The sequence below is a fragment of the Kogia breviceps genome, chromosome 8 (assembly GCF_026419965.1).
Source record: "Kogia breviceps isolate mKogBre1 chromosome 8, mKogBre1 haplotype 1, whole genome shotgun sequence".
In the NCBI taxonomy this organism is placed as follows: domain Eukaryota; kingdom Metazoa; phylum Chordata; class Mammalia; order Artiodactyla; family Physeteridae; genus Kogia; species Kogia breviceps.
In genome coordinates this window covers 74284901-74300577 of record NC_081317.1, presented here as the reverse complement: position 1 = coordinate 74300577, position 15677 = coordinate 74284901, and the positions used below count along the sequence as shown (strand labels likewise).

Below are 15677 nucleotides of genomic sequence, written 5' to 3'. Positions count from 1 at the left end.
TTAAATGTTTGAAAATAAAAGAATAGTTTTGTGACATACGAAAACTACATCAAATTCAAATTTCAGCATCCATCTGAAAATTCCATTTTTCTCATTAGTAGACCTGTAGTACAAAAAAAAATGTATTCAGTTGTGTTTTGCAATTCGTCCATAAACATTCTGTATAATTTGTTTTCTCTCTTGTTATATAAGTACCTGCATGATGTCCTCTGTTTTGCCCATTGTCCTACAAAGCCTAAAATATTTACTATATAGCCCCTTACAGAAAAAAATTTTCTACCTTTGATCTATAGGGGACTGTGTACAAACTACAGCCAAGTGACTGTATCTTGAACTGAAAAGTCACTAATAATCCAGGCAATAAATCCATCTCTCTCTCTCTCTCTCTCCCTCTCTCTCTCCTCTCTCTCCCTCCCTCTCTCTCTCCTCTCTCTCTCCCTCCCTCTCTCTCTCCCATTCTCTCTCTCTCTCTCATCTCTCTCTCTCACCCCCAAACACACATACTCTTTCCCTCCCTCTCACTCAGGCCATGTGATCTCTCCTCTGTGATGCACTCGGTTCCCTTCTTTTCTTCCTGCACACAGACTTCTTTGCTTGTTTATTCACCCTGACATGGTCCCATCAGAGCCACCACTAATAGAGGCTTTACTCCCCAAATACTCATGCCCTCCCAGTCCCTCCCAGTTACCTCAGGTTCAAGGTCTCCATTCAAATTGCAGGAAGGCAGATCTGGCCCACTGCAGGTCTGGAATCTACCTCCATTCCAATCAGCTTTGAAAGATGCCAAGTAAGGCTGCCCTTCTGTGCTGCAGACAGTTAAGTTCTCTGATAGGTGAGTGTGGATAGAGGACATGATGGGAGTTGCCAGTACACATGCCACAGTGACCTCTTTGGTTGGCTTTCAAGATTTTTACATTCAGTCCACTCATCCACTCCCCCAGTTCTGGCCTTTGGCCTTCAGTCGCTACATGGGAAAGCAAAGCAAGAAGTCAGTGTCCAAAATTATAGTCCTCTGATGGGGGCTAGTACTGAATTCCTAAGAAAATACCTGCAGCATTGATAATGTGAAAAATAGATTGGTTCAACAACAACAAAAAATACATTGGAAACAAACAGAAAAAAAGGAGATTGGCCATATTAATTCAGTAGATTTAACATTCTTAGTCCCCAGGGTAAGAAATGCTATGCACCATCTGTTTTCGGTCTTTTATCATTGTCTCAGAGAGGTGTTTCCATGAATTCAAACTCTATATCTTCAATGTCTTGACAACCTCATATCTTCAGCCAAATTTACTGAGATTTTAACTGCCAAGATAAAATATACATGTATGTTTATTCTGGAATATTGGCACTAGCTTTAAATATGGAAAGACTGTGTATGGGTGGGGTCTGTTAAGTTAAATATCGACAAGGGAGTTGCCATAGGGATTGGTGATGATAGGAAAAGACATTTAAGCAATTTGCATTATCTTTACCCCTGCCTAGTCCTCCAATGGGTTAGAAATTTATGCCTCAGGGAAAGACCCCAGCCCTCTTTGAAGGAATTTCTTCCCCACTAGAGAAACAAAAGTGTCTAAAAGTGAAGCATCTTGTTGCATGTGGTTTCCTTTTGACTGCTTAATAATTTGTGCAGTATTTTATATTTCCAAATGCTTTTCTAAGCATCCATTTAGGTGCAGAATTATAGTGGCCAAAAAAATGTAGTAAGGATATACATAATTGGTTTGAACTGGGATTGGCATTTACTAATTGAATACATCATCAGGATTTGCTAAAATGAATGGGTTTATTACCCATTTCCAAGTGGGATCAGGCACATTCCAGTAATAGTTCTGTTGTCTTGAATAGATAATGTATGCTATCTCTAAAACATGAAGGCAATATCTAAAACATCTGCTTCCATTGAAGACTGAAGAGACATTCTAGTTAAAATGAGATGCATTTTTTTTTCTTATGTCATTCCTAGATATTTTCTTGGGCTCACTCTCTTCCTTAGTAGCTCAAAGATTTCCAATCACGTTTCTTTTTGCCAAAAAAAAGCATATTAAAATATTATCTTTCTATACAGTAATATTCTACAGTTGTACCTGAATATTCATGTTCTGGGAATCTTCCTAATTATAAGAAGCACCTTAAGCTTAATAAATAAGAAAAGTATCGAGTGTTGTCAGTTAAACACAGCTGATTACCAGCTTTATTTAATTTTCATAAATCCATCCCACAATTTGCAGACCATAGAAGAGATTAAGGGGAGCAAGAACCTAATTCTAAAACTATTTGTGAAAAGCTGTGGTATTATGCAAACTTCAGCCACTATTTCTCAAGTAGAGAGTAAGCTGGTGCCCATTAAAATGAGGCAAATAGCTTGACTGCTTCTTCTCCCATCACTACAGTAATTGTTAATGCCCCCCAGGTCTGTATAAAGTTAATGCCCCCCCCCAGGTCTGTATAAAGTTCTGATCTTAAGGGGTTAGTGAGTTTTTATGGCCCCATTCTAGTCCAAATACAGGAGATGGTGACCAGTATATCTATTGGTAGAGTCAACCATTGAATCAAAGACCAGACTATTCAAATGAGAAATGGGATAAAGGGGACATGTTCAGTGCTTTTTAATAATATATGCATTTTAATAATATAAATTTAAAATTTTGCAACATAAAATATATTGACAAATTCTCACTATATGTACACTTTCAAAGCATATGCATTCTCCAAACTTCTAAATCATCAAGAATCACATAATCCCAGAACTGGCAAGGCCAGTGTGTTAACTGTGTTCATGTTATTGCTAACCAACTGTAATAATCACATGATCTGTGGCTTTGGTCATTAATATTTAGCTAAATATCAATCTTCTATGCTCCATCTCCATGTAAATATAAACTGTTTTCCAACAGCAAAAAAATTATTCCTTAGGCCCACTGGCATTTTAGATCATATATAATGATGTTGACAGTAAACCAAAGGATTAATTTGGTTTGATCAAAATTCTATCTATCCAAGCATTTCACTATAATACACCAAATATTTTTACAAGTGGCTGAACTGATCGTAGATTATAGTCTCACGTCGGCAGAAAGAGAGAGTAGAAAAAGGTCTTTCAGAATTTTAAGACATTCTTCTCTCCCTGCCACCTCCCTGCTTTATACCACCCAACCCAATCTTTGTTTATGCCAATTTGACAATATTTGAATTATTGGAAGCACAGGCTTAACTGCATAGTGGTCATAACAAAATAGGACAAACATCTAAGAGGTTATCTTCTGCAGAGAACGATTAACTGGGGTTGAGTTTATAATTTGAAAGCCCTAGGTCAACCTGGAATCCTCTAGAATGTAGTTGCTAAGTCCATTACTCAAGCTCACATTTTTGTAGGCTATAATGCTTCCAGTTCCAACATTACAAAAACTAAAGAGTGTGGCAAACATCTTGCCTCTTCCTGAGTAAGCAACTCTGCATTGCTCTAAAATTAAATTCTAATGGAAATCTCTAAGAAGTTTTTGGTTATAGTAGAAAATGAAAAATCATTGCAATCAACTAAGGAATTAGCCTACTTTCCCCAAAACCAAAAGAACAAGTATTGACCAAAAAGATCTCTGAGGGGCCTAGATAAAATGAGAACTTTTTTGGTAATAATAGGAGTCATATTTTTAAAAAACTATAAATCTAAACTACTTTTTGTGAATCATCAGTAGTTTCAGCTGAGCAAGGTTTACATTTGTGAGGCTCTTCAAAGGAATTTATGTTAATTTTTTTGTGGGCATAAAGAAAATGGTAGTGGTCCTTATGAATCCAGCTGGATCTGCAGTGAATTCCCAAAATATTTTCTTTATTTCACTAATAAAGAATATACCGTTCTTATTTTTTTAAATGCTTTTTCTTTACTAATGATGTCATATGCTACAGATTTGTAAATTTGTGGTTTTCTCTAGAGACTTTTTTTAATATCCTATGTCCAAAATGTAATTTAGAAAATAAAATGTGAACAGAAGAAATAAAGAAAAACAAGGAAGAGAGAAAGGAATGAAGGATGGGAGGAGAAATAACCTATAGACAGTGCTTCACCTTGGAAACTTTGGCCAGTCACTGTAACCGGGTAGTAATAATGTGATATAGTTTCCCTGGACATAGAGTTTTGTTTGAAAACCCATTCTAGAACCTGTCTCAGAGTCCTCAGTGGGTTTCATAAAAGAACACAAACTGATGCTATAGTGGTGCCTCAGTATCCTTGGGGGATTGGTTCCAGCCCCACCCCCACAGATACCAAAATTGCGGATGCTCAAGTCCCTTCTATAAAATGGTGCAATATTTGCATTGTAACCTACACACATCCTCCTGTATACTTTAAATCTTCTCTAGATTACTTATACTTAATACAACATAAATGCTATGTAAATAGTTGCCATTGCCCGGCAAATTCAAGTTTTGCTTTTTGGATCTTTCTGGAATTTTTTTCAAATATTTTCGCTTCACAGCTGGTTGAATTTGTGGATGTGGAACCCACAGATACAGAGGACCAACTATATTTCAATGTTCTTAATTTAGGGTGGGGCTTTGTAAGCGTCCATTAGCAAGATTTTTATGAATAGGCTTCAGGGATCCATGAACTTTTGAAATGCATAGAAACATTTTTGTGACTGTCCTTATGAGCATTTATTTTTCTGGGAAAAGGATCATTAGCTTTCATCATATTCACAAAAGTTTTCAAAGATTCTTGTCTCCAAAAAATAGGCTAAGAACCATTGCTTTAGGTCATTACTGATTATTTGATATCATTTTCTTTTCTCAGAAAAAAGGTAATATGTGTGACGGGTGTGTGTGTGTGTGTGTGTCAGTGTGTTGACAAAAAGGCTTAATGTTACCATATATCCGTATACTGGCAAGTTTAATTTACACAAAGCATATTTTTAGGCATGGCCTGATTCTCTACCACCTATAACTAAGAAAATCAAAAATGCTTTTGTTTTAGGCTATAAGGGTTTTTCATTGTCTATGGAACAAATTTCCATGTATTATCACTAAAGGAAATGGGAGAGAATTTGGAGGCATAGATATATTGGATATATTCAGTTTATGAAAAAATAGATGATATTTTGATACTTTACTCCATCCAATTTTTAGCCCTGGAATATATATCTGAATTAATGTAGTTCTTTTCATCATTTCAGTTAATTACAGCTTCATTCCAAATATAGGAAATCTGACCATCTAAATGCTTCTGTATTTCTAGAGGCTATAACAATTTGATTTATTGACAAATATAACTGACAGCTTATTGCTCGCAAATCTTCCTCTGAAAATTGATCCTTTGCACCTGTGTTTTCTGTCAAAGAGAGGAGAGTTTTCCAGCCATCTTGCCTATTGTCTGGTAGACTCTGGATCACTGGAACATTCTAGAAGATCCATTCTATGACGTCTTCTTTCATGAGTGGATCACAGTTGGTCTGTGAGTAGGAGTAAAGATCCACTGATAGAATCATTGCTCAAGAATCAGAATTTGGCCAAGGCCCCTCTTAGAAGATCCTAGAAATAGTCTAAATGATATCATTTGATATAAAACAGTAGGTATAGCATATTGTCCCTTGACATGAAACAATATGAGAGCATGTGCTAAAGAAAAGCAAAGGGAAAAACTAAATAGCATAGTATGTTGGAAATACCTTATAAAATCACTTTAAACATTTAAGTTTATGTTTAAACTTTAAGCATAAAATACTTTATAAAGTAACTTTCAATGTGTCTTGGAAAAGAGTCTCTTTTCCAAGGCACATTAGAACATAAATCCATATAGGGATGGGTATTTTTTATGTCAGAAAATTCTCCTCCAAAAGAAGTGTGTTGTATTAACATTTCAAGTTAACCCTTAATCTTTAATGTGCCTTTCAACAGGAACTTACTTAATCCTCATAAACAGTAGCAGTGGAAAAGTGTCTCCTTCCTAGAAACCCCAGCAGAGCTTTAAAGTGGCCTTTTGTCTGAGTCATTAGAGCTTCTGGGTCAAAGGAGAACAGCATGACCTTTTACTTTCCTCTCCTTGGATTTGAAGGAGTAATTCTCAAAAACTCCCCATTCACAGAAAACTCTGATGGGGCTACAGGTCATCTCTCTCTCCCAATTCCTTCTGGGGAACAAAAAAAAAAAATCTTGGCTTCTTGCCTTAATCAACAATTGTTATTTTCTTACATTTTTAAAATGTAGATTTAAAACAGCACTCTTTTTTTGTGTAACTGGCATTTTGGACCATTCTTTCCAGATGAAAATCAAACCATGAAAAACACTGACTTATAAGAGATAAGGCCCTAGGAGACTGATGTACTTATACTTTAGAAGTAAAACAGGTCACACAAGTCTAATAAAATCTCTTACTAATGGAGCAAGAAATCAAACACCAAACTGTTATTTCTCATAGGGAAGCAGTTTCTAGATAAAAGATAAAAACCATAACAGAAGGGGGAAGAGGAAGGAAGAACTGAGATGATTAAGGGCTTTTTTCAGTTCATATTTACAGAAGTGGTACAGAATCTTGACTCTATTTTTTAAGATAACTGCTTCGTGTACCTTATAAAACCCTTTCATTTTTGTGGCACTGCCCAATTTCCTAAGTATTCTGAGAAGATAGAGTGAGAAAATACAATGTGTTACCAAATTGAGCAAAAAAACTTATTCAATGAATGATGATACTTGAGATGTCACTTGAAAACTAATTTCTTTCTCATCATGTATCTCATGGACATTTGTTTTTAATACTTCTCTTTACTCTGTTAAGTTGAACATACATAAATGTTGATGTTAGGGCAGTTTTTACTTGAAAACAGCAATGTCTATGGCTCAGCATAAATAGCTGAAATCCCTTAATTTAACTGAATTCAGAAAATGTTTGCCCATCGTGTGCCTGGCACCTTCCTCAGTAATGAAGGACACAATAATGGCAGAGGGCAGATGCCATATCTCCTGAGTAATTTATTATAACTATTCTAGCGTTAAGAATCCATAATCAAGCTTATCATCTATGGTCAGAAATAGATAGACCCCTAATTTTGCCACTAGTTGATTCAACAAGTTAAAATATGCCCCCAGCTGATTTTGGTAGTCTTTAATAAAAAGAACCATTTAGGCATTTTCTTAGCACTGTGATGACTTCAGGGAGGTGGCATTTTTTTAACCTCCCATTTTTCATATAGGAAACTGACCATTGGATCCATATGAGACTTGCTTAAGATCACATTTAGCTTCCAGTCTTTTGGCTACTGGCCCAGCACTTCCTCTACTAACCAATTCCTTTCCCACCCTCCTCACTCTACGCCTCCCCTGTGAGGTATAGTCATCAGCGCTTTAAAACCCTAGCACCCTGGGAGTTGCGGGGAGAGGGCAGAGTTGAATGGACTCTCTAGTGGGAAAATTCTGCTAAAGGGTTTTCTGTACATTTTCATTCCGTATGTTAGCCCTTCATAAGTTGTTACCTCCCCCATGCTCAGTAATTTTAGTTTGTGCTTTCTGTTTCTCTTTTTGTTTCTTTGGTTTGCTGGCTTTGTGTTCTTTTCTCTTTTTTTCCTTTTCTTTTCCTTTTTTAATGCAGGAATCGGTCAAGGCGTTCCAGTGGTGGCACTCATTGTGGAAGGAGGACCCAATGTGATCTCAATTGTCTTGGAATACCTTCGAGATACCCCTCCCGTGCCAGTTGTTGTCTGTGATGGGAGTGGACGGGCATCCGACATCCTGGCATTTGGGCATAAATATTCAGAAGAAGGCGGGTAGGTAATTTTCCAGGCCCCAGAGTTGACCTGTGAGTGCTAAGCTTGTGTTCCAAGCTTGGAAGAGAGGGTGTGAGTTGATTAATCATTTGGCATGGGAGGGAGGTGGGGAAGAGCAGGGAAACATATTCTACATGTCTTGTGAAGTGGGAAATTCCATGACAGCTCTACTAGTCCACACTGATGGTAAAGAGAACTAGGGGAATGGAGGGGTCATAGGATGTGGTCTCCTTTCTGTTCTCTTCATTTTCCTTCTCTCTTGTCCTCCTCCCACTGAGGAGAAGCAGGAATTGGGTTTTAACACGTGAAGCACAGCTAACCTGGACCATACAGTACAGGTTAGTAGCTAGAGAGAAGCTAGGATGTGCAGCTTCCAGGCTTGACCTCCAAACACCACCTTCCCCAAGCTGCCATGTGTGTACAAATGCTAAATGTTTACAAAAGTATTTGGTGGCCTGTCCCATCATATCCCTCTAGACTGGCTTGGAAAGTAGATTCTCTGTAATGGTAACCACTCTGTCCTGTGTAACCTGCTCTTGAACCCCTCACGCACGTTCCTTGGTCTGGCAACCCCCTGATGCTGCTCTCAACAGTCCAAAGTACCCAACCCCATGGAGGACTTCCTTTCATGGCCCTCCCCCCCAAAATCTGAGATCCCCCTCAGTGAATCCTGAAGTGCAGGCACTCCTGCAGATGATTAGATCAAAGTAATTCATCTGAAGGTGTGAATGACTTTAAGGAAGAAAACTCATGGGAGCAATTGAAGTTTTAAATAAGGAACTTTGTAACCTAATCAGTTCTCCTAACACATGAAAGTAGTGGGAGAAAGAAACCCCGAAGGAGTTGGGGGTCTTTTATTCATTCCTTTCATATATATACAGTAAGTGTCTACTGGGTGCCAAGTGCTAAGATATGAAAAAGAATAACAAGCTATTCCTACCCCAAAGAGTTCATAGCAAGTCTTGTAAGAAGACAAGCATATCATTATAATAATAGTAATGACAGGTGAGCTTGCCTACTCAGACCACTCCCTCCTCCACCTCTCTCTCACCCAGCCTGACTTAAGATAGACTCGGCATGGCAGCTCAATACCCTCTATCTCCCCAGTCATCCTCTTGTCTTTGCCAGCAGCCCAGCACTCTGGGTGAGCCATTAAAACGGCACACTTCCCTGGTTAGTACATGAACTTAGACATGCGAAAGGAAGCCGGTTGGAGACATAAGACTCTCAGCTTAACATTGCAAACATTGACAGTGACTTTAGGCCCTGTGAAAGCTTTTGATACTAAAAGAAATAAAGCTAATTTTTGTACACAACAAGTTGGAGTTTGCTTACTGGCAAATTCAATGAAGTTACTGTTATCTTCTTCTTTAATAGTGAATTATCAGTCACATTTGCCTATGTGTCCGCATGTCTGTTACCAAAAAGAGTTCGAGATCCTCAGCTATGCTTTGCTTTTAGCCATAGTTCTCATTGATTTAAATATATCAATTGGTTCTTTATTCAGAAATAGGTTAGAGAATGTACACAGTTTTTAGCTTTGGTGCTTTTTTTCTTTTTAGTGCTTGCAATTATTTTGCTGTATCCCTAAAAAGCAGATACAAGTTTGCACTCAGAGTGCACATTTCGTTTTGAGAAACCTCAGCATTTCAGGTTTCCAGGCCTATAATGAAAGTCTGGACCTAGTGCTTGTTTTTTGTCATTCTCTCAGGTTGGGTACCTTGAAAAATATTAAAATCTCTGATAAGTTGCTTTTCCTGATTCTGTTTTAATATAGGAGAAATGGTATACATTTTAGAGCTGGGTAAGACTCTGTATATTATTTAACCTAGGGGACAGATACACAGAGAAATTAAGTGCTTTCCCAAGGCCACACAGCCCATGAACCCAGACCATTTCTGGTGTATTATAAAAATTCACTGAAATGTGTTTTGTAGTATGTGCCCTAGTGTTTCTCATACAGTACTTCAGTGATACTATCTTTTAAATGTATAGGTGTACTTAAGCTGCCTTCAGTTTCCTCTTTCTGTTATAATTTAATTTTTTTATTCTGTATATTCAAAAAAAGGTAAAATCAATGCATTTCTGGTTGTAAACCAACATCCAAGCTGATCAACTCTACATCACGTAGATTCTTTTCTTTCTCACACCCAGACCATCATACTTCAACTCCAAAATTAAGTCAAAAATACCATGCCCTTTCATGTGTGTAACTAGCGTGAAGATAGAGTTAAGATATAATTTTATATCTTTGGAATTATTAAAATGAAAACTTCAGTAATTTTCAGAAACATTTAGAAATGGTTATTAAGAATATAGAAGACTAAAAAGAGCATTATATTTGCCAGTCTAAATATATATATATATTTTAAAGTTATGATAAAAATACGCTCTGCTTCAGGAAAGCAGTTATAAATTTAACATGATAAAATGCATTCAGAATGTTTCTGTGTGCCATCTGAATAACTGCCAGAATTAATCATGTTTATTTACCTTAGTAAGAAGTTGTCCAGCCACACATGTGCAGCCAGTTTTAAAAATCATTAGCATGCTTTATTATATGCTCCTGAATAAAATGGCCCACCTGGACTTCATTCATCAAGAAGGAATTCTTCTTTGATTTTCAACAAAGTCCAACAGAGTTGAGACATGTTTCACAAAAAAAAAAATATAAATGCATAACTATATGTTCATATAAACAAATCTATATAAATAAATGTGTGTGATCGTACATATACTATTGAACATAGGAAACATACATACCCTGTTTATTAAACATGAATCAGGATTTGAAATCACTTATTTTTATTTTTCAGTTACTTTGGTAATTTAAATATGATTTTTAAAATTTTAAGTTCATTTATAGGTTGTTAAATAGTATAGGCCCAAGCACTATAAATTTTTACATTCAGCTGTAAAGCTTTTCAATTTTATAATCCTAGAGGAATGAATAGAATTTACACACTTTGTAGTTTAACTTTTGTGAACTTGATATTTTGACTTTAAATTCCCTGTTATTAACTACCTTCCAAGAATATGACTTTGAAAGGGAATCGCTCTGGAAGCAAATTATCATTGGAAATACTGATTAACTTTTGTAGATGAGATTACGTGAGGTAGAAAAAGTCAGACTGTATCTCTCCCAATGCAAATGGGTTTGGATAGACTAGGAGACAATTGCAATTAAATTCTTATTTTTATCTTTTCTCCCCATCTCTGTTCTGTGGACTATACTACCAGAAAGAAATGGTCAAACTTTGTTTTTTTCCTTATTGACATATTGGATTTTCTGTTTCTCATCTGTCATAGTTCAGAATGAGTCACAAGTCACATTCCCTACCTAATTTCATTGCTTTAGAAATATTATCAAATATTATTTCTGCATCACAAATGACTCAACACTGCAGACATAAATAGATTAATGCTATCTAAATAGCATTAGACTTAATTACTTCAGTTTTTAAATACTAGGATTCCCCTTTTTGCTGTGTTGACTAACCAAGATGACCAGCATTACCCATAGTCAGGAGCACCTTTCCGGCTGTAGGTTTCTGAATTTGAAGTCTGAGATTACTTTGCTTGATAACCCAAGTCTCAGATTGCAGAGAAATGTGGTCTAGCCCCTCGTTTATCAATTAGTGAGCAATGACTCACAGATGAAAAACGTCAGCATGAAAAAGGCATCTTGAATGTGAGTCCTGAGATGATTACCCCCATTCATCCAAATTGTATTATCAATGCTTATGTTTATTTTGACAAGTTTGTCCCAAAAATAATCATCCGGATTTACCATTTTTAGATACCCTAGTCAAGAAGCAGAACTTGCAGTAACAGAAAGCCTTAAAGTTTTAAGTAGTCATAACTCTTGGAAAGTTATTAATGGGGAAAACACCAATAGACTTCACATCCTTACGTGCCAGTGGAATTTGCATCAGGAATTGTGAAGAATAAATGAGCAATGGCTTGTTCCTGAATACGGGAGATAAATATTGTATTTGAAATAAAAGTCTGATTTGCCTGTTTAAAGGGAGCTTAATAGGGTCCCTACATTTTTGGATTAGCTAAAATAAAGGCATAAATGGAACACAAAGTAGAAATGAAGAAGGGAAATTTTGCTGCATGGCTTCAGATTATATAACTGTATCGTACCAGAGATGTGACAAGTTTGTTTCTCTCCAAATACACATCAAAATGACCAAGGACAGGAGAAAGTCACCAGAAAACTAGTCATTTTAGAACCCCAGGTATAGACTGTATTCCCTAGGGCGTACCATTCTGTGCGGTGGCCACTCTTGATGCCACAGGCCTATCATTTGTCTCTGTAAGATCTGCTGAAAGAAAGTAATTGATCTCGATGGTTTGTATTCCGGCATGATTTAGACATAATGGGAATGTCAAGTGAGAAGGAAGGAAACCAATAGCAGGCATGCCAACTTCAAGTGTCCATTTTATTTTTTGTTAATTTCATCTTGCCTTGTCTCTTTTCTAGAATTTTCTATAAAAAGCATGTCAAAACTGGATTCTGTTTTGTGACCTCAGAAGGGAAGTAAGAAAAATTGGAAACATCTTGTACAGACACAGAATACTGGTGGCTTTATTTTTTTTTAAAGTGCTGGTTTTGTAAACTCTTTTCCAAGTTAACATTTAATTGTTAGAGGACGGGCAGGACGTGGCACTGTCAAGGACTTTGGAGATTAAATGGAGATCTCCAACACAGGCATGAGTACAGATAACTAGAAGGTCATGTATGCCATGATAAATGTATAAAGTGTTACCAGAGCACAAAGCACTTTAGTGTGGCATTCCTCATGAGAATCTATTCAGTGGAAACATTTATGTTAATTATCCCCAAAATGGCAATATAATAACTCTATTGCTTCTCTTCCCCTTTTCCTTCAAAAACTATATCTAAAGTGAGGGTCAGTATGAATGATCAAGGAAAAGCTAACATACGAACCTCTTTTATGCAAGTCAACACAGAAAAAAGAATCAATCTGAATAGGATTGAAGGAAAGCTGGTAAAGGGACAAATTATATTAAACAGTATGGTGTTTTGTGTGGTGGTGTGTATGTATAGATAGATATTATTAAACTGAATTTACATATACTCAAATTCAATGTAATGAAATTAATTGATATATTAATTTAATACTATAAAATTTAATTTTATATAATTAAGTATATATACTTATATATAAATGATAATAATATGTGTATGTATGTGTGTGTTTAAATTTTAAGTGAAAACTTAAAAGTAGGACTGATAACCTCACTTTTCAAATCAATCAATCACCAGGTGTTTTTTGAATGCTTTTCTTAGGCCTTTCCTGGAGAGGTACAATCTCATTTGAACTAATATAATAGAAAATAATTTTTAACTAGATGTTAGTTACTGAATTCTAAAAGGCAGAAAGAGACAGAGGTTGGAGTAGATGGAGAAAGCTTCATAAAGAGAGTATTATTGTGATTTTTCCCTCTGTGGAATATATAAAGATATAGTTATATGGATACTTATGTCATTGTATCCAAGTTCCACAAGGCTAGAGTAGCTTCATTTATTTAGGAAAGTGCAAAATAAAATAAATATTTTGTCTTAGAGTTTGCTATTTGATCCCTCCATGTGTGCCAACATGGGGAGAATGAAGCATTGACTTAAAATAAAAATCTAGATAGTTCATGGAGGAAAGTACTGGTGAAAATTTTTATTGATATAAATTGGCCGATAAGTTCTCTACATTGATTAAATTTACTTTAGAATTGCTCAGCTCCAAGTTGGGAAAATGTGGTCTTGAACATCAAGAGCAAACATGAGAAGAACACAGAGCTGGGTAATCCATTACCATAAAGAAATCCTTATTTGGGAACCACTGCCCCGAACTTTTAGATAGCCCATCAATGCAAGTGAAGACTTCAAAGGTACCAGTTGTGTTCCCCTGAGATTTGCTTAGCTAACTCTTAGCAGCTTGTTATATAGAAAACTTTCAAAATAAGCATGTGGTTATCACATTTCAGCCTGAGAATCTCAGCATGCCTGAGAATCACCTGGAGAGTGAAAGAAAAAGTTCCCTAAGCATCCTGATCAGTGTAGCTGGGCTGAGGTGCAGGAAACTGTATTTGAAACCAAAACCCCAGATGATTCCAATAAGAGTGGTCCATGGACCACACTTTCAGAAACTTTTCTAAAATTTATTTCATTGAAGTATAGTTGACTAACAATGTTGTGTTAATTTCTGCTGTACAGCAAAGTGATTCGGTTATACATATGTATATACATTCTTTTTCATATTCTTCTCCATTATGGCTTATTACGGGATACTGAATATAGTTCCCTGTGCTATACAGTAGGACTTCGTTGTTTATCCATCCTATATATAATAATTTGCATCTGCTAATCCCAAACTCCCAGTCCATCCCTCCCCCCTCCCCACCTCCCTTGGCAACCACAAGTCTGTTCTCTATATCTGTGAGGCTGCAGAAGCTCTTTTTTTTTCAATTGGGAGTAGGAGTTTATTAATTAATTAATTTATTATTTTTGCTGTGTTGAGTCTTTGTTTCTGTGCGAGGGCTTTCTCTAGTTGTGGCAAGTGGGGGCCACTCTTCATCGTGGTGCGCGAGCCTCTCACTATCGCTGCCTCTCTTGTTGCGGAGCACAGGCTCCAGACACGCAGGCTCAGTAGTTGTGGCTCACGGGTCTAGTTGCTCTGCGGCATGTGGGATCCTCTCAGACCAGGGCTCGAACCCGTGTCCCCTGCATTGGCAGGCAGATTCTCAACCACTGTGCCACCAGGGAAGCCCCAGAAGCTCTTTTAAAGTTTATAAAAATTAGATTTCTCTTTATATTTCTCTGGTGTTTCCAAAAACAGCTCCTTCACTTTCTATGCCTCATGTGCATTCCACTCACACAAATCATTGCATTGTTACTACAAGCACTTTGTACTCTCTGCCAAACTTTGTCTTTGGAACCCAGTTGACTTGGAAAGTGTATTAGCATGAATCTCCTCACTTCTTTCTTTATCACAGCTGTTCTTGGTTCCAAACATCTGTCAGACTTGAAAATTCTTCCCTTGAAGAGCAAGCTATAGCTCTTCATACAGCATAAAAATATGCATTTAGACAGGACGGGGAGACTTCTCTGTTAGTATTTTTATTTATATGGATTTCTTAAAGCTATTCAGCTCACCTCCCTATTTCTCTTGAAAATTATTTTCTGAGTAGTCAAAAGGTATGAACAATTTAAAAAGAGAAAGAAAAGAGGATGAGAAAAGCAATAGTACTTAAAAGTGAAGTAATGCTAGTTGGTTGTGAATGTTGGCTCTCAGCTGTTTGAGAAACCACTGACAGTCACTGGGGCCATTAACTTCAACATTAGAAGGTATTACCTCACTTTCCTTTAACTTGATGATTGCAATGGATAACCATTTAAGAGTCCCAATTTCCCACTTGCCTCTAGTATTGATTTTCACTTCTTTAAAGCCCTTGGACCCCTTCTCAAATGAAATCTCTGGTAGAAGTGCCATTTATAAAACAGACAAGACACAGGTTTACTCTGTTGAAGCTGGGGTGGAAGGCCTAGACCACTGGTTCTCAATTTTTACCTTGCATCAGAATTACCCAGAGGGCTTCTTAGAGTCCGCATGTCACAACTAAAAAAAGATCCAGTATGCCACAGCGAAGATCCCCGGTGCTATAACTAAGACCTGGTGCAGCCAAAAAAAAAAAAAAAAAAAGATTAAAAAACAATTAGCATTTAAAAAAACTACCCAGAGGACCAGAGGACTTCTTAAAACGAATTGCCAGGCCCCACTACACATTTTCTAATTCAGTAAGTCTGGTTGGGGCCAGGTGATTTGCATTTCAAAGGAGCACCCAGGAGATATGGATACTGTTGGCCCAGGGTCCATACTTTGAGAACCACTGGCTTAGCCT

General features: G+C 36.9%; 1 protein-coding gene across 14 annotated transcripts in view; it reads left to right on the top strand.

The window, feature by feature from the left end:
• TRPM3 (transient receptor potential cation channel subfamily M member 3) overlaps nucleotides 1-15677 on the top strand; it is a 514000-nt gene that overhangs the window by 319596 nt on the left and 178727 nt on the right. For 13 of the 14 annotated variants that reach the window (XM_059072701.2, XM_059072700.2, XM_067039572.1 and 10 more), the window contains one exon: nucleotides 7577-7751. In XM_059072701.2, coding sequence (XP_058928684.1) covers nucleotides 7577-7751 — 175 coding nt within the window. Of the gene's footprint in view, nucleotides 1-7576; nucleotides 7756-15677 lie in introns of those variants that run through there. The other variant, XM_067039574.1, reaches the window with a different exon arrangement.